The 22419-nt window shown below is 41.3% G+C and overlaps 1 protein-coding gene and 1 pseudogene across 1 annotated transcript in view; one reads left to right on the plus strand and one right to left on the minus strand.

The window, feature by feature from the left end:
* Nucleotides 1–501: 501 nt before the first annotated feature.
* CDC123 (cell division cycle 123) overlaps nucleotides 502–22419 on the minus strand; it is a 60793-nt gene continuing 38875 nt past the window's right edge. The window contains exons 8-14 of the mRNA XM_004578465.3: nucleotides 17641–17689; nucleotides 14821–14896; nucleotides 12862–12984; nucleotides 11529–11557; nucleotides 2173–2301; nucleotides 1322–1459; nucleotides 502–741 (exon numbers count right to left, since the gene is read on the minus strand). Coding sequence (XP_004578522.2) covers nucleotides 715–741; nucleotides 1322–1459; nucleotides 2173–2301; nucleotides 11529–11557; nucleotides 12862–12984; nucleotides 14821–14896; nucleotides 17641–17689 — 571 coding nt within the window. The 3' untranslated portion in view covers nucleotides 502–714. The remainder of the gene's footprint in view (nucleotides 742–1321; nucleotides 1460–2172; nucleotides 2302–11528; nucleotides 11558–12861; nucleotides 12985–14820; nucleotides 14897–17640; nucleotides 17690–22419) is intronic.
* On the plus strand, nucleotides 14278–14445 carry LOC118759197 (U2 spliceosomal RNA; annotated as a pseudogene).

The following is a 22419-nucleotide window of genomic DNA, read 5'->3' on the forward strand; positions in this document are numbered from 1 at the left end:
TTGGATGGAAGATCTTCCTCTGTCTCTCCGCCTCTGTATATCTCTGATCTTGCAATAAAAATAAACAAATCTTTAAAAACAAAAACAAAAAAACAGTGTATGTACCTTCTCAGTATTCCAATATTTTTTAAAAAGTCAAACTATATGTAAATATGATATTTTTATTAAGTTGTTTGCCATCTTATGAAGTTTATGACTATTTGATAGTTTGATAAGTATTCTCTTGACAAGAGCTAAACTGAAGCAAAATTGGAAGGAAAATTATACAAAAATCCTCAAAGTAGAAAATGTATTTTCTAAGGTCATATAAGATTCTATTCTCTATATGGAAAAATAATGATTAGAACAAAATCTATTTGTGCAGCACAAACACAAACTTGCCCATCCTCCTGGTGGTTACAATCATATCAGCGGGAGAAACACAGATGAATCTAAACACATCAAGCTGGAGGGCAAGGTATTTTGTAGAAAGCAGTTTATTATCAGAACAGGACAATCTGCTGTGTTTAAGATATATTTATTATGTTGTTTGTACAAGTAGCAAAGACCTTCCATGTCCCCCCCTCCCAATGAATAGACCCGAATATAAAAGCCCCTGATTGACAGCCTGCTGGCCCCCAGGCTTCAGGGAGGGCAGGAGTCGGGGTCCAGGACAGCCTCCCAAAGAGCCACAGGGGTTTCCTCTTCAACTCGGCCCTGGCTCCAGCACTCTCATCAGTCATCCTCTTGCTGACTTCTTTTCTGTCAAATGAAACAAGAGCACATTAAAACTGCTCATTCTAACTGGGACGTGTGCTCAACCAAGATCGCTTTTTCTGACAGCAAGCATAGTTTTCTAGAAGTATTGGCAAAAGCTGTGGTGGGACATGATCACGTAAAGACACATGCGCTTTAGTCATTCATTACAATAGTTTCTCATCAGGTCTCCTGGGCAAAGGACCCTCTCTTCCTAAAAACACTCCCACACAGAAAAGCACACACCCCCAACTCCCACAGGGGCAACCACATCAGACACTGGATCTTTGAGGAGCCCCAAAACAACATATAGACTCGCTTCAAAGCTACAACCGATATGGAAATTTCTTAAAAACCCATGAACATCATAAAACAATGTCATTCTAATCAATAATTTATTTCTTCAGGCCACACTGAATATTTCATTCTAAAATGATACATCCTAAAATGAGTCTATTTCTTAAACTAATGATCAAATAAAAGTCTAATTGGGTGGTATAGGGCTAAAGCAAAACACTGAACATTTACCTAACCTGGAAGCCAATGTGCCAAGATGACCAGCATCCTAAACACCCATATACTTTACCAGCTTCAGAAAGTCTATTAGCTTGTAGGCATCTTCCCCCGTGGAGAGGTCCACAAAGTCCTTAGGCAGTCGGTAGCTCAGGTAAGGGCTGGGCTGCACAGTGACTTCACTGGTGGTGCAGCGGAAGGCTGGAGCATCCTTTACAAGGAGAAAAGGAACAGCTATAGGCCTTTTTTTTTTTTTTTACAGGGGATAGTGTGGGACGGGGTGTTGGGTCTTCTTTTTTTTTTTTTTTAAAGACGTTTATTTGAAAGAGAAAGAGACAGACCTGCTGCTGCTATTTTCCCAGGCACATTAGTAGGGAGCTAGACTGGAAGAGAGGCAGCTAGGACTGGAACCAGCACTCCAATATGGGCTGATGGCTTTTCTTAACCTGCTATGTCATGACAGTGGCCCCTAGAAGTATTCCTGAACTATAAAAGATTCTGAGATTACAATCTTAACTCTATATTCTTTTTTTGTACCAGCTAAAGAAGAACCTAAAGTGAAAGAAGCCACTGCGCTTAAACATCATGTTACGTATTCACTAGAAGTGAATGTATCTGAAAATGTGTCCTATAGGAGAACTGGTCAGTCCCTGAGTGCTGCCAAGTGTGCACACAGTGCGTCTTGCAAATGGGCTTGTATCTGCCGCCCCTGAGTGGGACAGTGGGCTCAGGCCATCCACTGCTGTCCTCAATCTTACATGGGATTACGCGTCCCTTTGTCACCCCCAGCCTCCAGTGTTACAGGAACACGGAGGGAGCCACGTGCTCGAGGGCTCTCCAGGAGCTGTGGGTCAGGGCTTATTGTATGTATGAAGCACAATCTCACAGCTGGCGTTCCTTCATAGTCTCCTTCAGATCTCTTACCTGCTCCTGACTGTCTCCTTCGCTAAAATCACCTTTCAGGTTTTTCCCAGAGATTAGTTCTTCCCAAGTGAACAGTAATGAGTCCGTGACTTCGCCAAATGGATTAAAGTCAATGAGCCACACCTTCCCCTGTGGGACAGCAAGGAAAAAGTATGATGTGAAACCAGACTCCATCCAGGGCCAGAAACACTCCTAACATCTCATCATTCATTTCAAAAGGCAGCTCCTCTGGGTACCACCCGAGGAAGGGCTGCAGAGCGTAGACATGGGGCGAAGGGGAACATCACCTCTGAAGGTGCCAGGAGGGACCAGGCAAAGGCACGTATTTCAACTCCTACCCCAAGTCACAGGAGAATCTTAGGTTAGAAAAATCCAAGCAGGAAATAGGGTGATCTCAGCCCATGGTTCCCTCGCTGTGGTGGGAGGGATCCATTTCACAGGGCAGCCACTGCACCACCTCCAGGAGGGTACCAGGCAGAGCCCACGTGGGCAAGCGCCGGCAGCTCCAACAGCTCCACCTCTGGCTGTGGAAAGGCTGTGGCAAAGGGTAGAGAAGTATGGAAGCGCCCAGCTTCCTTTAAAGCTTAATGCAATCTCTGTTTACATTCACTCCAGCACAACAGTTGCTACATTTACACAACATCAGTGATAAATTTTGATAGCATACGAAGGGGATATTTCTAAAGAAGCCACTTCTGAAACAACTTGCTACCTTCTAGTCTGACAACACAGGGAAGCAATCGCGTAATTCTGGCCTCAGGCAGAAAACGCTGAGCAGGTAGGGCTGTGGTTAGCTGCAGCCAGGCACCTCTGACCAGACACTGGCCCAGCCCCAAGCTCATGGTGCCAAGAAACATAAGCCAGCCCTGGGGACTGCCAAGACCTGTGTCACCTGTGGCAGAGAAAGGCTTTCTGGCTCTTTTTATATTTGCTCCTCTGGGTTTTTCCTCACAGCAACATTCATATTTATATGGCTTTGCTCTTAACAGATTAGATTTTTCCCCTAAGTGTACAGCTACCATGCCTCGATCGTGTGTGTGTGTGTGTGTGTGTGTGTGTATAACATGACATGCCCGAGGACCGAGACTTGCTGAGCATTTAGCATCCTTCACCACCTGGGTTAACGGCATTTCAGGAAAGATGAGACGTCTCACTAGGACTGGCTTCAAGCATCGGCATCTTCCAGGAAGCAGCACATGGAGTTTCTGCCATCTGCCTCGTGGGAGAATCAGCAAGCTTTTTTGCCGCTTGTGTTCCTCCCTCACATTAATCTGGCACCCACTTTCACATTCTTGGGTTATGTGAAATAATAGCCATCAATCAACTCCTTGGCATAATATGAGCCTTCTACTGGTGGACTGTTTATTAAGATGACTTTGCTATATTATACGCAATTTTTTAAGAAAAAAAAGCTATTTCCAAATCTCTAAATCCTTTCTATTTGACTTTTGATAATTATTAAAATCAACTCATCAATAAAAGAAAACATAAGCTGGTATAGTTTCAACCACCACTGTTGGCTGATAGACCATTCTACAGTTCAGAAGCCATCCTCCAGTCCAAAAGAGCAAAATAAAACCTGCTATACTCACACATAAAACTATCAAGGATTAGGGTTTTACAGCTGTAATAAGTGCTTAATCTTAGGCACAAATCAGAGACATTCATTCCATTTTAGGATAACTCACAAGGACAGAACAGTCAGTCTAAGGTTTCTTGCACCTCCCAGTTTGACCACCCACCAGCCCAAAGAAAGCTCGGTGTACCAGGCTCAGGGTTGGACACTGGCGAATAAAGATGAGTAACTCAGAACACACACACACAGCCCAAACCATCCAGCAATGTAACACAGATGGTACTTGCCTTCGATGGAAGCACAAGGTGGGTATTACAAGACTAGAGTGGAGCCCGGGAGACCCTAACAAAATCAGACTGGTGAGTCTGGAAAAGCTTTCCTGGTAACCCGATACGAAGGATGATCTGGAAGGAGGTGGGAGACAACCCACGGGAAGGGCACATGAGAATGGAGGGCCCAACCTGGGAACAGGTGATCTGAGCTACTGTAAAATACATGAAGGCTTCATTAATGTGAGAGCTAGGGGAATTTGAAAAGCCTCCTACTAAACAGGATGAACTGCAGGCTAAAATACCCGCTCTGAATTGTGTAAATTGGGTTCTGAGAAAGAAAGGGGAACCACCAGGTGCCGGAAACAGAGAGGAAGCTGAGAAACAGAGATATGGCAGGGGTTTCCCTCCTCAAGAACCTAAGGCCAGTACCCTACGCACACAGGCCAGGCCACGAGCCCTCAGGAAGGCAAGCAGAACCCAGATGTGACCTTCCAGGGCTGAAGAAGAAACTGCTCAAGGTCAGAGCATCTTTCCTATGGATGTTCCTAAACGGATGTTCAGGAACACTATATAAGTAGATTAAAATATTCAAAATCTAGCATCTTTAGTATAAAGAAAAAAAACTTGCAAAGAAGGTAAATAATCAAAATAGATGTCTAGCACCTTTTAAAAGACAATCAGGATGAATGTGGGCCAGTATTATGGTACCACAGGATGCCATAAGCAACACTGGCATGCCATATGAGCCTGACTCAAGTCCTGGCTGTCCCACTTTGGATGCATCTCCCTGTGAATGCCTGGGAAAACAGTGGAAGATGGCTCGAGTGTGTGGACCCTGTTACCCACACAGGAGACCTAAATGGAGTTCCTGGTTCCTGGCCCAGCCCTGGATGCTGCAGTCACTTGCAGAATAAACCGGTGGATGAAAGATTCCCTTCTCCCCTTTTTTCACTGTCTACATAACTCTGCCTTACAAGTAATATGTTAAAATTTTAAAAAGATGAACAAAAGACTCTAAATACACCAAAGACTAAAGCAACAAGAGTTTGGGGAAATCCTAGCTAAGGAATACCACAGATAAAGGATTAAGACAATGAAATAAAAATCTACAAAATGACAAAGCTAGATCCATACTGCATACCAGGCAGACAAGTGCCAAACAGACCAAAGATTTAAATGTGAAATGAGATTAAAGAACTACAGAAAAAAGCATGGGATGGCATCTTCTTAAATTACAACTCAAATAATAAACCATAAGATAAATGAATATATTTAATGTTCTTCATCATAAAAGACTAACATCATATTGAAAAACATTACAAATATCTAATCTCTGCAGTAAAGAAGAGTTGATATATTTTGAAGAAAATAAGCAACAGAACAGAGAAGATATGAAGAGTTCACAGAAATTATCCTTACAAATCCTTCAAGAAAAGACTTCATCCTCATTCCAATTAAAAATTTGATCAAAATAAAAACTGTACTGAACCACCATTTCTCTACCAACTCCCCCGCCCTCGAAAAGATCCTAAAAAGTCTGACCATGGAAGACACATATAGGTACTGTCAAATATTTAGGGAGTTTTGTCTTGGCTGGCTTCCAGGGAGAAAAAAACACCCTGTCTATCAAAATTAAAATACACTTAGTTTTTGAGCCAGCCATCTCAAAAGGGATCGATTCTGCAAATACACCTGCATGTGTAGGAATCGACTTGGGGACAGGGTTTTTCACAACAGTACAGTTCGTGGAAGACTAGAAATTGCTTATGTGTACCTCAACAGGGAAGTGGTTAACAAAACTCATGGTCTACCTGCAAACCAAAATGCAATGCCATGGCAAGAGACTGCAAGTTCAGTAGACACCCAGTGAGGCAGAGGGTGGAGATCACAGACCACCTCTTGTACAACAAAGATGGGGAAAAATAAGCATATTGCTTATTTTATATCAAGAAATACTAGAAGCACATACAAGAAATTATTGAAAGCATACTTTTGGAAGCAAAGAGGGACAGCAATTAGAGATGTTCCATGCATTCTTTCACACTGATTGGGTTTTTAAACAATGTGAATGTGTTATGAGTTAAAAAATTAAAAGTCAGTAAGTTTTACAGAGTGGTGTTTGCCAGGATCTAGGGAACACAGAGAGTGAGTCAAGAAGGAATCTAAGGAAAGAAGGAATAATTCACTGGGTGATGGTTTTGTGACTGGAAGTGTTGATCAACACCCAGAACTCTACACTAAAAAGCCATCAAAATGCACTTTGGCAGGATGCTGTAGCGTTAAGTGTTAGCCAGGACTTGAACCAGCAACCGGGATATACAGTATGAAGGACCCCTAGTGGTAGCTGAACAGCCCTGTCACATTTCTTCTAATGTATTCAATTTATTTGAAACGTACAGGGAGGGAGAATAAGAGAGAATGAGACCTCCCATCTGCAACAAAATCGCCAGGGCTGACTGGGACTCAACTACTTGAGCTATCACCTGCTGTCTGCCAGTGTGTACATTAACAGGAAGCTGTGACTGAGAGCACAGATCCTGAATCTACACATTCTGATATGGACTGTGGGCGCCCCAGGAGGTCTCTTACCTACTATGTTCAAGGGTTACTCCAAAAACATTACTAACAAGCTTAATCTAAAGATATCTGCAGAATGTTTCACACATTCAAAATTGGTTTTGGGAAACAGTGCTCCAGTGGGGTAATCTAAATTTCTGTTTGTGGTGTTAGCATCCCATATAGACACCAGTTCAAATCCTGTCTGCTCCATGTCTGGTCCAGCTCCTTGATGATGGCCTGGGAAATCAGCAGAGAGTGGCTCGGCCTCTGCACCCACATGGGAGACCTGGAAGAGACTCCTGGCTTCAGGATGGCTCAGCTCCAGCCAGTGTGGTCATTTAGGGAGCAAACCAGTACATGAAGCTATCTCTCTCTCTCTTCTCTGCAACTCTGCACTTCAAATAAAAAAATAAAAATAAAAAGGAGAAGGAGAAGTACGAGATAGAAGAGGAGGAAGAGGAGAAAAAAAGGGAGAAGGAGAAGCAGCAGAAGCAGAAGTAGAAGGAAGGGCCCAGTGTGATAGTGTAGCAGCTGAAGTCCTCGCCTTGTACACACCAGGATCCCACATGGGTGCTGGTTCATGTCCCACCTAGCTGCTCCACTTCTGATCTAGCTCCCTGCTAGCAGAGGATGGCCCAAAAAAAAAAGCAGCAGAGGATGGCCCAAAGCCTTGAGACCCTGCACCCATGTGGGAGACCTGGAGGAGGCTCCAGGCTCCTGGCTTCAGATCGGCTCAGTTATGGTCATTGTGGCCACTTGGGGAGTGAATCAGCAGACAGAAGAACTTCCTCTCTGTCTCTTTTCCTTTGTGTATAATCTGATTTTCCAATAAAATAAAATAAATTTTTTTAAAAAGTAGAAGGAATTATATTTTGGGGCTAAGCCAATCCTTGGGTCACTGCATCTCCTACCAGAGTGCCTGGGACCAAACTTGCCTGTATTTCTGATCTCCAGCTTCATGCTAATGTGCCTAGAAAGTGGCAGATGAAGGTTCAAGCATTAGGGTTCCTGCCACGCATTCAGGAAATCTGGATGGCTCCTGGCTTCAATGTGGTGTAGCCTTGGCTGTTGCAGGCATTTGGGGAGTAAACCATCAGACAGATATCTATTTCTCTCTCTCTTTCCCTCTTCCTCTTTGACTTTAACATAAATAAGTCTTTCTTTTTCAGTTACCCTTAAATATTTACAAAGTAACCAATTCAAAAACCAATTTCAACATTACCAAGACTCAAGATCAGCTATGTTCAATCCATAGAGGAATGAAATTAGATACATCAGTAATCACCGTTAACTGGGAAGAGTACATAAGCGGATTAGCTTGATTTTTTTTTTTCTTTAACAGAATCTAAAGTAGATACTCTAAATTGTCTAAATTGTATCTGTGTACCATCCTCACTGGTGCAGTTTTCTTAAATCTGCATTGCAGTGCCTCATCCCAGACCTAATGGATGGGCGGGCCTCAGCTCTGACATACACATGGGAACCCGGGAAATCTCTCAACACAGTCAACTTTCCCAGCCCTGACAAGCAGACACATCCGAGTATTGCCAAGTCCAAACACACTTCATTTACACTTCAAGTAAAAGATTATGATAAAGAGCCAGTTTTCTGTAAAAATAGCCACAAAAGTATATCTTTAAGAAAGTGCCAATGAAACTCTGATACAAGTGCCATTGAGTAAATGCAAATGAGTTTTTCAATATGGTTTAAATTTTTTCTCAGAAGTTGTCAGGATGTTTATACTGGCATGCTTCTCACTTTTAAAAATGTGACTATTTTCAGTTCTGTGGGATCTCACCAGTCAGTACTTATATACACGTCCAACCTCACTGAAGACATTCCTCAACTCTCTGACCAAGTTATACATTTGTTCGATTCAGCCAGCCATTCCGAATGACAGTAGACAAGGGCATTTGTCAGGAGTATATTGAGGAATGTTGGCAAATTCCAACATTTTCAAATGCTTGGCTGTGGGTACAACCATGTCAACTTGAGATATTAAAATTGTGAGATCTTCTGTGGATTGAGCATAACAAGCATATATCCAGGGCAATCAGCTGGGTTTACTCGTTCACTAATTGATGTGATACTGCTCACACTAGGCCCTTTCCTGGAACATTTATTTACACGTCTGTCACTCCTACTGGAATACAAACTCCTTGAAGGTCAGAGGTTATCTTATGTGAAGCTTTCTGTTAGAAGTACAGTGTCTAATATATTCTAGACTCTTGATAAATGTTAGCTGCATGAGTGACATGTGACTTGGCCAATGGCCATCAGTTAGAAGCAGAGCCACAGGCTAGTGCCATGACACAGTGTGCTAAGCCTCCACCTATGGTGCTGGCATCCCATTAGGATATTGATTTGAATCTCAGCTGCTCCACTTCTGATCCTGCTTATGGCTGGGAAAGCATTGGAAGATGGCTCAGGTCCTTGGGACTCTGTGCCCGCATAGCAGACCTGGAAAAAGCTCCTGAATCTTGACTTTGGATTGGCTCTGTTTCAGTTATTGTAGCCATGTTGTGATTGAACCAGTAGATGGAAGATCTCTTTCTCTGTCTCCCCTTTTTCCATAACTCTGCCTATCAAATAAAAATTAAAATCTCAAAAAGAAAAAGAAATGGCAGAGCCAAGGCAAGAGCCCATAGCTCCACCTGTTAAATCAGGTTTCTACCCACTCTGTTCCATCATATTACTTCCCATCCTTCCCCTGGAACGTGTTGCCAACAGGCTGACACTTTGCCAAGTAACACCTTTGCCTGATCTCATCACCTTTCAGCTCCCCTTTATTACTATATTTTGAGAGACGCAGTCAAACAGCCAGCCTCTCTCTGGCCCCGCAGTGCCCGGGGCTGAGCCAAGCTAAAGCTGGAAGCAAGGAACTCAAAAGTAGCTCAGCTTTGTGGGTGACAGGAACCCAAATTCTTGAAGTATCAGTACTGCCTCCTAAGTTGGGATGAGTAGGGAGCTACGGTCAGAGAGCTGGTACTGAGTACTGAATCCGGGTACTCTGACATGGACTGGGTATCTGAACTGATAGCCCCTCTTTTTAACTCTTTTCTTTTTAAAGGGTTTATTTATTTGAACATTAGAGTTACACACAGAGAGAAATACACACACACGCACGATTTCCAGATGGTGGAAATGACCAGCACAGGGTTAGACCAAAACCAGGAGCCAGGAGCTTCTTCTAGGTCTCCCAAATGGGTGACAGGAGCCCAAGTCCTTGGAACAAGTTCTCCTGCTTTTAACACGCAAATAAAGCAGAGAGCTAGATCACCAATGGAGCAGCTGTAAGCAAACCAGCACCCATATGAGATGCCAGAAGTGGCTGGTTTTGCCAGCTATGCCACAATGCTGGCCCCTCTCTCCTTAACAAGTATCATCATCCTTGCAGAAAGGTGAAAGTAAAACGATACATTTTGATTTACTGGAGTTAAACACTTAACAATTGCTTTGGGAAATGTCCACATGGACCATTCTTTCAGTTAAAAAAAAGGACTCATTGCTTTCAGGCTGCGGGAAAGAGCGTGGGGAGGGGAGGCTGGGGTAGGGAGAGGTGGAGGGAGACGACTTGGGACATCTTAGCGTTCTACTGGTGCAGGGATAGAAAACCCATCTGGTACCTTCCTAACATTTAGTGACCTGAACTTCTTTGAAAAGATTTTTGTGTGTCAGTTAAATTTCTATTATGAGAATTCTTTTCTGAGTTAGGCTTTCTGTTTTTATGATGGCATTAATCACAAAAGTTCTTATCCTTGTAATGATTTAAAGAACAAATGTTAGACATTTCTCAAAGGAAAACACACAAATATTTAATAGATACATGAAAAAAATGCTCAATATCACTGATCATTAGAGAAAAGAAAATTAAAACCAAAGTGAGGTATCGCCTCACATCTGTCAGAACAGCTATTATCAAAAAGACAAAAAATATCAATTGTGATGAGGACATGTATGTTGGCAAGACCATAAACTAGTGTAACCACTATGGAAAACTATATACAAATTCTTCCAAAAGAAAACAACTCCCACTAAAAACAGGAGTCCAAAATGATCTAGCAAGCCGCCTAACTCTGGATATTGACCCAGACGACCTGAAATCAGTATGGTGACGAGATACCCGCTTAGCATGCCTATGTTATCACTTTATTCACAACAATCAAGTCATGAAATCGATCTAAGTCCATCAGTGGATGCATAGATTAAAATAAATGGCATATAAACACAATGGAATAATATTTAGCTCAAAAAAAAAAGTAAATTCTGTCACTTGCCACAGGACAAATGGAAATGGAGAATGTTAAGTGAAATAAACCAGACACAGAAAGACATATATCACTTGTTCTGACTTGTACGTGGATTCTAAAAATCTGAACAAGAAGAAACAGAGAATAGAATGATGGTTACAGAGGCCAGGGGGCTGGGGAATAAGAAAACAATGGTCAAAAAAGTACAAAGCCCTAGCTAAAAAGGAGAAGCACCTTTTTGTTTTGCTTTTCTTTGAAATATACTGTACACCATGGTAGATAAAATGAAAAAATAATACATTATTATAAATTCCAAAATTATGAAGACAGTGAAGTGTAGATGTTGTCATTACAAGAAGTAAGTATTAGAAGTGATGGATATGTTAACTGCATGATTTAATTATTATACACTGCATTCATGGATCATAACATCACTTCGTACCCCGTAAGGATACACAATATTTTGTCAATTTCTCATTTAAAAATAACAGCAAACTAGTTACCATCTTTAGTGTGAAAATAAAAATGACTCAAATCAAGCTCAGAATTTTTTTTTGACTGAAGGTAAGTACTGAAATATCAAACAACAAATTCTTAGCTATAGAACCATACAAACTAAACTAGCCAAGCCCTCTGGCAAAAAACGTAGATGTAAAATGTCCATTTGTCCACTTTCTCATCCAGTGTAAATTTACTTACCCTACTGTCTCTATAGATGTCAAACACGACTGTAAAGAAGAAAAGAACTCAGTTATTAATAACTTAGTTATTAATAAGGCAGTATTTCAGTGATCTAAATCTCCTTAGGAAAATTAAAGTGTATTTAACATACAGTTTATATAACAAATATAACACAACAAACATAACAAAATATAATTGACCTTGGTTATTTAAAGCTTCTAAATCTCAAAACTGCACACTTAAAATGTCACCCTGTGCTGTTTTACTTGAACACCATTGCTTTCCTTTTCTCTGTCCCCACTTACAACCCCTCCAGCTTAAAAACCTTAACTAAACGTCCTCATTGTCTCAACCAGTGCACCATGATAAACTGCCTTATAATGAAGCTGTCACTGAAGAAAGTACTAGTGAAAGGAGTAGCAATCAGTTATTTAGGGTACGACATGAAGTACCATCCAATATGAAAGTATATCATCTACGGGTTCTGGCTTGTGTCCTAGCTGCCCCACTTCCCATCCAGCTCCCTATTCGTGGCCTGGGAAAGCAGCAGAGGATAGCCCAATGCCCTGGGACCCTGCATCCACATGGGAGACCCGGAAGAAGCTCCTACTCCTGGCTTTCAATTGGTTCAGCTCCAGCTGCTGCGGCCACTTGGGGAGTGAATCAGTCAGTGGATAGAAGATCTTGCTCTCTCTGTCCTTCCTTCTCTCTGTAAATATGACTTTCCAAAAAAACAGTATAAACCTTTAAAATTGAAAAAAAAAAAAAGGCTATCTCCCAGAGTCTGCAACTTGAGCAGCAAGCTGGGGTCAGGAGTCAGAGCTGGGAACTGAATATAGCTACCCCAACATGGGACTCAGACATCTTATCCACTAGGCCCAATGCATGGCCCGGGTTATCTTCCACAGATGCCAGTCTTGGTAAGCAAAGGAAATGTAAGTACACAGAGACACAATTTCAAAGTGTTTAAAAAAATTCTCTCTCACACAATTTACTTTCAATTCCTAAAACCAACTTGCAGTTGTTTATTTTAGAAGTGGTGCTGTCTTTGCTCATTCAGAGAAGTCAAGATGGCAGGAGTGCTTTGTTCTTGCTAGACAGACCTTTTCTAATGCACAAATATCTAGAGTGACACGATAGAGAACCAGCTTTGTATTAAAAATGGATTTCCACTCAGTAAGGAAAAATTAGCATGCAAACCATCAGCATTACCAAAGAACAACAGGGTACAATGCTTCATTCAGACAGTATTTCAACCAGTTTTTAAAACATAGATGGGTCCAACAGCATTATGTTTTCCACATCCTTTTCTTTTTTTTTTTTTTTTTTTTGATCAATAAAAAATACTCACAGTCTTCGTCTAAGAATTTGTACTGGATGTATTTCTTGAAAAATCCTTGTATGCACCTGCAAATGTCTTCCTTTTGTTTAGAAATATGATCATAGTATTGTGTGTAATCCCTTTGAGAAATACCTGCCAAGATAATGTTTCAATTATTATACCATGTTCTTTTAAAAAAATATCAACATGTGATTTAATCTTTTTTTTGACAGAACCACAAAAGCAGATCAGAGATCAATCAGGTGAATGTTGCCTTCCACCCTAATCAGCTGTAAATTCATATGGATATGTGAATCCTGAAGCAATACACTGCCGTGCATTCTTACTTTAGGAAAGTTATTTTTACTTAGTACAATGGAAAGAATTCAAAGTTACAAAACAGCTAGTTATGTAAGAAATGAAACAAGCAATTTTTAAACCTGCACCCATAGTCATCAGCTGCTGCTTCGATTTTCTAAGCATATCTCTATAAGCTATATTTTCTTCCACTTCAGGAAAACTTCACTGCCATATTCCCACCAAGTTTCATCAGAGCAGACTGCTCCTTGCTCTAAAAAGCTCTACCCTACCTTCCCAAGCCTGATCTCCCAAGTCTGGGATGCAGACCCTTCTCTTTTTAAAGTGACTTGCTGCTGTGAGTCCAAAGGCATCTGACCTACTCTCTGCTTTCTCCCTTTGCTAGAGTCCTAGGAAAAAGGCCTCTGCTCTGAAGTGAGGACTTCTAATTCCTCAGTAACATGCCAATGTGACTGCCCTCTTTAGCACACTTACACTGCAAGTTTTTCAGGGGTAGGTGACAATATGATAAATCCAAACACAGCAGATTAATTAGCATTTATCTGTATTAATTAGTACGCATTTGATTCTACTCAAATTGCACTTTCCTGGGTTGAACATAAATTTTTATTTTATGGAAAACAGAGACAAAAGGAAAAACAATAATTTTCATTATGAATAAATCATAGCAAACAAAACAGCAGCCTGAAGCGTTTCAGATTAATTCACTTGTTTCTCCATATATTTTCTCTTACTAGAATAACAAAAGTGCATCAATAACATAATTAAAGGTGCAAAATCTTGGCTTTTTATGTTGCTTTAAATAAGTAACCTAGATACTTAAAGTATCTCAAACCATAAGCAAGCAATACTATATATGTGTGTATTTATCTCCAAATTTAAGCCCAGTAACTGTAAACAGTTTCATTCTGCAAGCTAGCTAGCCATGAGCCCAGCTTCTGTGTACACTAAGCAAAGTCTCAAGATTGTTCCCAACCTAGCATTTCAGAGCCGGTACCGACTGGGCAGACGAGGTCTCTGAGATGAAAACCGATAGAGGCCCTTGTCTCAATTACTAGAAATTTACCTCTGTCATAGCTTAACTTCCCTTTGTTTTCTTCTTTTGACACATAATAATTTGCACATATCATCGCTTCTTGGCCTGATGGCTAAGATCAAGTGTAATAACTGCACAAAACTATAGGGTACACTGTTATATACATGTATACACATAATGATAAAATTGGTGTATTTAGACAATGGAATATTATTTAGTCATAAAGGAGAATGGATTTCTGTCATTCACGGCAACATAGTTATCTTATTTTACAGCACTTTTTCTGAAACTGTTTTATTTATACATTTATTTGACAATGAGCCTTAACATAGAGGGAGAGACAGAGATCTTCCACTTTCTGATTCACTCCCCAACAGCTGTGACAGCCAGGACTGGACCAGACCAAAACAAGGAGTCTGGAACTACACCCAGGTCTTCCACTTGGTTAGCAGGGGGCTAAGCACTTGGCCCACGTTCACTGCTTTCTCAGGGATATCAGCAGGGAACTGGATCAGAAGTGGAACTTCCAGGACTTAAACCAGCACCCATCTAAGATACCAAAATCATGGGTGGTGACTTAACTCACTGTGCTATACCAGCCTCCAAGAGTACTTTCAAACATAAAAATAACTCACCAAGAAGCTTGTTTTCCTTGACAAAACATCTGAATTCAGCTCCAGGAATCAATTCACACCATTTTCGAAGAACAAGCTGTAGACAAAGGAAAAAAACTGTACACAATTATGCAATAAGATGTAGACAATTTTATACCAGAACTTTATCTTAATGACTGTTGCATTCAAATTGTTTTAAAAAGAGACATCATAAAACATCCTTATGATGAGATATGAAAATACAGCTGTGATTTATTATTCTAATAAGCAGGGGAAATTGTACTAAAATTCCATGTTAAGAATGCAACTTTTCCACTTTTCATGTTGAGAGTTCTGACAGAATACACAACACTAAGGAGGACAAAGTGAAATGTTATCACCACTACATGCTGCCCTTCTCGCTTTCTCCCTCCCTCCAGAACTCTAATTTTCAAACAGATAAATAAAACATTAAACAAACAAACAAAAAAAGAACCAAGTATTAAATGAAGAACCTCAAACCAAAATACCATACAATTCATAACTAATAAAAGCCAACAGCAGCATATACACCTTTGGTGGCTACAGTGATTTTTATTTGCAGAAAATAAGCAATTGTACCATATGATAGTAATTTTTCAAATTTACATAAATATTATTTAAATAATGTCTGGTACAAGCAGTTTATACACTGTTATTGATTTTTAAAGACACTAAACGGTAAAAAGCAATGCTTTCCTCTACACTGTCTCACCTTCCTTCCCTGAGAGAATCGTGCTGTCAGTCGCTTCCACATCCCTCCAGAGGTATTCTATGACTACAGTACATGACACATATTCCCTATGTTAAAGACTGACAGGAACAGGAAAACAAACGGTTCTGTTTAACTTTTTTATCATTGTAATTACGTAAAGAGCATCACTTTCCTAGACATTAAAAGCTGGGTTTTACACTATGCCCACTAACATGCTGCTGATGCTGCCAGAGAAAACTGCTGGTGAACAGTCTGGGGGCAGACAATGGCATTTCAGTGAGGATCAAGGCTCAGAAAGGCCAAGGAAACGATCTTGGGGTTTTTTTTGTTTTGTTTTGTTTTTTTAAGGAAACTATCTTCTCTCTTGTTCAAGTTTGTTTCCAGCACAAAGTAACACAAGACATAAGACACGGCAGGTGTTTAACAGATGCTTATTCAGTAAAATAATAGATGTGAATAGATAACATTTAAACAGAGTATATATTTAATATTTATATTATAATGCTACAAAGGACTGTTTACACTACGCAGGTAACTTAAGAAAACATCACAAATTGTAGGCAAAGTTTTCAAATACCAATGCTCTAACAACATCTAGTAATTATTTGATAGCCTGAGGGAAATTCAACTAACTGGTCTATATTTACTGAATAATCAATCATAAAATCAATACATACTCAAAACACCAAAATGACTCAATGCTGTGAATCAGCAAAGTTGGAAAGCACAGAAGTGGATAGAAGCAGGTAGACCATGAGGGAAAAAAAAAAAACCTTGTTGCACTAATTTAACTGGTATCACAAAATAAAGTTTCAAACGGTTTGATGTTACGGAGCAAAGCGACACTGTCAGGTGCAAGAACCAAGGATGAGGGTGACAAGCTCCAGCCGGGATGGAGCTGCAGCGGGACCAGCATCCAGAGGGTTAGGCTCCAGATTCGCTCATGGCACGGCTGAGTGGCCGCAGCCGAGAGCACCAGCTGTCATGTGTGCAGGATGTATGACTTCAAAACCAGGAAAACGGGAAGTAAAAATTGGGGTTTGCTTTTACATTTAGCAGAATTTCTAATGAGATTATAATATCACTAGCCTTTCATTCCTCTCTAAAGCTACCTGTAAAATGAGTGAACAACGTAAATAAATAAATAAATAAATGAAATGGTGATGATCTTTTGTCTTGGTATATGAGGTTAAAAACCTGAATCAGAGTCAGTGGGGTAGAGTGTACCAAGGTGTTTAATTAAACATTATTTATATTTTTAAAAATATTTTCATATATTCATACATATCCTGAGCATTATATACATGTTTCATAAATTTAAACATTCAGGGCCTGGCGGCGTGGCCTAACGGCTAAAGTCCTCGCCTTGAAAGCCCCGGGATCCCATATGGGCGCCAGTTCTAATCCCGGCAGCTCCACTTCCCATCCAGCTCCTGCTTGTGGCCTGCGAAAGCAGGAGAGGACGGCCCAAAGCTTTGGGACCCTGCACCCGCGTGGGAGACCCAGAAGAGGTTCCAGGTTCCCGGCATCGGATTGGCGCGTACTGGCCCGTTGCGGCTCACTTGGGGAGTGAAACATCGGATGGAAGATCTTCCTCTCTGTCTCTCCTCCTCTCTGTATATCCGGCTTTCCAATAACAATAAAATCTTTCAAAAAAAAAAAATTTAAACATTCAGTGGCTCTAAAATTTTTCATTTGTTTAAGAACAAAGAGCAACTCTTAACTTGCCTTTATGTAGGATTATCAAGATCATACAAAAAAGTTTCTTGGTTTCTTGCTGCTGGCACTGTGGTGTAGTGGGGTAAGCCACCACCTGCAGCACAAGGCAGCCCGTATGGGTGTCAGTTCATGTCCTAGCTGCTCTACTTGTGATCCAGCTTCCTGATAATATGCTTGGGAAAGCAGTGGAGCATGGCCCAAGTACTTGGTCCCCTGTACCTATGTGCAACATCTGAAAGAAACCCCTGGCTCCTGGCTTCATTCTGGCCTGGAAACGACCACTGAAGCCATTTGGGGAGTGACCCAGTAGACAGAAGATGACTCTGTTTTTTCTCTGGAACTCAGCTTTTCAAACAAATAAAACAAATCTTTCAAAAAGAGTTTCTTACCTCATATTCTATACAAGGATCCGGAGAATCATCAGTACAGTGAATAAATCTTTGGAAGGAAACAAAAAACCACAACTGAATCTTTTTTTCAAAACTGAGATCAGTTTATGCATACAAACTTACTTACACTTAACACTACAGTAACATCTTACTGAAAGCATCTAGAAACATGAGATGAATTCAGATTCAACGAACAGTTGTTAAGCATTATTGGAAACTATATCTAGGAACAACAATGAATCCTCTAAAAATATCATGACGAACCCTTATAATCCTAGACATAGATAGCATAATTGACATTTTAATCAAAGAAAATGAAATTAAGACCCAGAAAAGCCCAAACTGAACAACTCGGCCCGTACCATCCCTCCAGCTCCAGCTATCTAACTCCAGATTCGTCCTACCAACCGACACATCCCCTCTATGATCCTGAGGGCACACCAGCAATGTACTTCCCCTCTTCACTAATTCTGCCAGACAGCCACCAACTTAATCTGTCTCCCAAATGCCATTTGAGAAAACATTTGACAGAACTATCCAATCCTTCACTAAATCAATGCTTCCTCCCCTGAAAGTCCTGCTTCGTGAACAATAGTTAATATAATTTATTCAAAGTCTATCTAGGCCAAGGAGCAGCCTAGATGCTGGGAATGCTAACACTGAATTATGACTCTCTGGTCCTTCTGAAGTTCAGTCTGGCTGAAAAAGCTAACAAGGCAGAGAACCTCAAAACCCTGGGGAAAACAAGGACAAAACCCTAACGGTGCAAAGGAAGAAACGAGGGCTGACAGTGCGTGGCAGGGAGAGAAGCCGGGGAAGCATGTGCTAAGACACGAAGGAAAGTGAGGCGCCACCTGACAGTCAAAGAACCACAGATCAGTGCCAAAGGAATGACGCTCAAAGATGGAACTGCTGCAAGATGATGCAGAGCAGAAACTTCAGACCAGGAGTATCCGGAGTGTGAGGGTCTTGTTTGCCCTGCTAAAGAGGTAGTACTTTATTATGTGGACAATTTGGAACTGCAAGAAGTTTCTAAACAGGATAGGGAGAGAAGGTCTTCAAAAGTTTCATGGGAAATATTTGTTATGAAAACAACAAGGGAACGGGGCATGGGGGTGTGCAGCACGTGGCACAGCAAGTTAAGCCTCCGACTGTGATGCTTAACCACAGTGCCTGTTTGATTTCCAGCAGTTCTATTTCTGGTCCATGTTCCTGCTAAAGTGCCTAGGAAAGCAGCAGAAGGTGGCACAAGTGCTTGTGACCCTGCACCAATGCTGGAGACCTAGAAGTTTTGGATCTACCCAACTCCAGCTGTCACAGCCATTTGGGGAGTGAACTAGCAGATGGAAGATCTCTCTCTCCTCTCTCTGTAACTCTGCCTTTCAAACAAAATTAAATCTGGCAGACACCAGCAAGGCAGTTAAGACAGCCTTGGTGAGAGACGAGAGGTTTACTAAGGCAACACAAGTGGAAGGTAGAGAAGTGGCCTAGTAGGTATAAATTGGTGGCTGGTAGAAAGGGGTGGAGGAGTGAAAAAGAGGCCAGTGTGGCTCGTGCGAGCCTGGCTTTTGTGACTGGCTGGTGGTTGAAGGTGATCCATTTCACAGGAGGAGGTGTGGGGTGAAGACAGACAGGAAAGAGCTATGCTTGACTGCGTCTTTGAGGCATCCATGGGAGGCCACAAAGAGCTGCTGACAAGGTAGTTCAGAGATGGAGGTGAGGATGATCGCTTGGAGGGCTAAGAACAAGTCCAGGAAGTAGAGGGCGTCTCCTCAGGGGGATGTCAGAAGCCTGGGATGTGCCAACGATTCAAGAGTGGTAAAAGAAAAAGAAGCTGAGGAAAAAGTGAAATTAACAGATGAAGAAGAGGAATCAAAACTGCCTTCTGAAAGTTAGAGGAAAAGAATTTCAACAGTAAGTGGCGAGTTGACTCAGACTGCCCACTGGATCTGGTATTTCTGCTATGTGAATTTCACAGTATTCTGACACAGACAGAAACAAGATTGGAGACAATCAAGGAATGAACAGGAAGTGAAAACAAAAATAAGCCCGACAGCAGCTTGATTATGAAAAGCAGAAGACAAAGGCCCCGCAGAGAACAGGACAGGGAGCACTTGGAGGCTACAGCCTCCAGTTTCCGTGTTTTAGTCCTTAAGAATGACCTGTCGGCAGGGAGGGCTGGATACTCTATACAGCATACAACATATACACAGTTAAGATACATTCTATAAGATACAAACAATGCTTTTCATGATACCAAACTATTCACAAGTAAAAATGAATTTGAAGAAACTGAGTACATGATCAAGTTGAAATTCTTTATATCATTGATGGTCTGTCCTACAAACAATATTAGTGTGATAGACTGAAATTTTAAGCAAACAGAACTTTTAGTGCCAGTAGTAATCAGGCGCTGATTCATAGAATCCACATTGCAAAGGCATACACAGGATGTTTTGTTAAAAACTCAGTGAGTTTTCTCTACCAGTAGCTTTACTCACTGAATACTAAATACATGCCAGGCATCATACATAGCACTTTACATTTGCCACTTAATTTAATCCTGCAGTAATCCTCTAAGAAAGTGCTATTACTATGGCCCACATGTATCACATAAGGATACCAAGGTTCAGACTGTGAGGTAACAGGTGAGAGGGCTTAGTAAACCATCTACTGGACCATTTCTCTCCAGGATGCAGGTGTCAGATCTGCTGCTACAGCTCTCAGACTGAGTTAAAGAACCAAAAACAAACAAACAAACAAAAAAACCATAAATTCAGGCATAACTTAAGTAGCTAAAACAGAAAACAAACCTATCTTTCGCTAAACCCTATTCCCACAGTATAAAACACATCTTTCAACACATCGATGTATAAAACTTCTGTTTCTACACTTTATAACACACATGGGTGCTATTTTAAGACCTCATTTTTCTCCAGAAAGCAAAATTCCCTTGCTTCAAACAAAACTAATTTAAAAGTATACCCAGAAGAGTTATAATCTAAAACTAGAAAACTAGATAACTAGATCTTAACATATTTAAAGAACTTTTAAATAAAAATTAGTCTCATAAGTTGTTTTATATTAATCAAAATTAAGGTCATGAACTGTCAGGTTAATAAAAATTAACATAACTATTTTTATCCTTACAAAGTACCTCCTTCTTTTCCTCCCAGGAGCAACAGATTGGCATGCATTCAGGGTGTTTCTAGACTTCTCCACTGGACATTTTTTATCATTTATGAAACCTATGTTGGACATGGTCACTACAGAGACAAGTATTTTTAAAAACACAAGACAGAAAGCTGGAAAAAATTAAAACAATGTGGCAGTATCTTAATGCTTATTGCAGCAACAGAATTCCTATCATTTTAATGTTTGAAATGTGATTTCAGGGGGCTGGTGCTGTGGTGTGGCATACTGAACTTCTGCCTATGGCACCAGCATTCCATATAGGCACTGGTTTCTGTCCTGGATGCTTAACACTTCAGCTCTCTACTTATGGCCTGGGAAAGTGGCACAGGATGGCTCAAGTCTTTGGGCCCCTGACTGTAGGAGTTCAGCTCCATCCATTGTAGCTATTTAGGGAGTGAATCAGTGAATGGAAGATCCCTCTCTCTCTGCTTCCTTCTCTTGTATAAATACATTTTTTTAACTGACATGTGAGTTTAACCATCTGGTGATGAGTGCAGCTTCCTGACATATTATTCTGCAAGGAAGAAGATACAATTAGATTCTTTATGTGGGCATAGCATAGAAGCCTAGCAGCTAAAATCCTTACCTTGCATGTGCCAGGATCCCATATAGGCACTGATTCCAATCCCATTGGCCCTGCTTCACATCAAGCTCTGCTTGTGGCCTGGGAAAGCAGTGGAGGATGGCCCAAACCCTTGGCACCCTACACCCCGTGGGAGACCTGTAAGAGTCTCCTGGCTCAGGCCCGGCGCAGAGGCCTAGCAGCTAAAATCCTCACCTTGAACGCGCCGGGATCCCATATGGGCGCCGGTTCTAATCCCGGCAGCTCCACTTCCCGCCCAGCTTCCTGCTTGTGGCCTGGGAAAGCAGTCGAGGACGGCCCAAGACATTGGGACCCTGCACCCGTGTGGGAGACCTAGAAGAGGTTCCAGGTTCCTGGCTCCGGATCGGCGCGCACTGGCCCGTTACGGCTCACTTGGGGAGTGAATCATCGGATGGAAGATCTTCCTCTCTGTCTCTCCTCCTCTCTGTATATCTGACTGTAATAAACTGAATAAATCTTTTAATAACAACAACAAAAAAAGAGTCTCCTGGCTCCTGGCTTCAGATTGGCTCAGCTCTGGCCATTGAGGCCACCTAGGGAGTGAATCAGAGGATGGAAGATCTTACTCTCTGTCTCTCCACCTCTCTGTATATCTGATTTTCCACTAAAAATAATTAAATAAATCTTTAAAAAAAGATTTGTTTACCTGTCTTATAAAATACTACAGGAGGAAGGTAGTCAAGGATGGCCCAGCGCCCAATGCTTTGGGTTGCTGCACCTGTGTGGGGGACCTGGAGGAGGTTCCTGGCTCCTGGCTTCGGATCCAGATAGCACTGGCCGTTGTGCTCACTTGGGGAGTGGTTCATCGGATGGAAGATCTTCCTCTCTGTCTCTCCTGTCTGTATATCTGACTTTGTAATAAAAATTAAAAAATAAATCTTTAAAAAAAAAATACTACAGGAAAACCAAAGAGATAATTTGAAAACATGAAACTGCTATTCAAGGTTGCTGAAAATGCTTTCACACTTCTTCACATTTCA

Source organism: Ochotona princeps, chromosome 10 (genome assembly GCF_030435755.1).
Source record: "Ochotona princeps isolate mOchPri1 chromosome 10, mOchPri1.hap1, whole genome shotgun sequence".
In the NCBI taxonomy this organism is placed as follows: Eukaryota; Metazoa; Chordata; class Mammalia; order Lagomorpha; family Ochotonidae; genus Ochotona; species Ochotona princeps.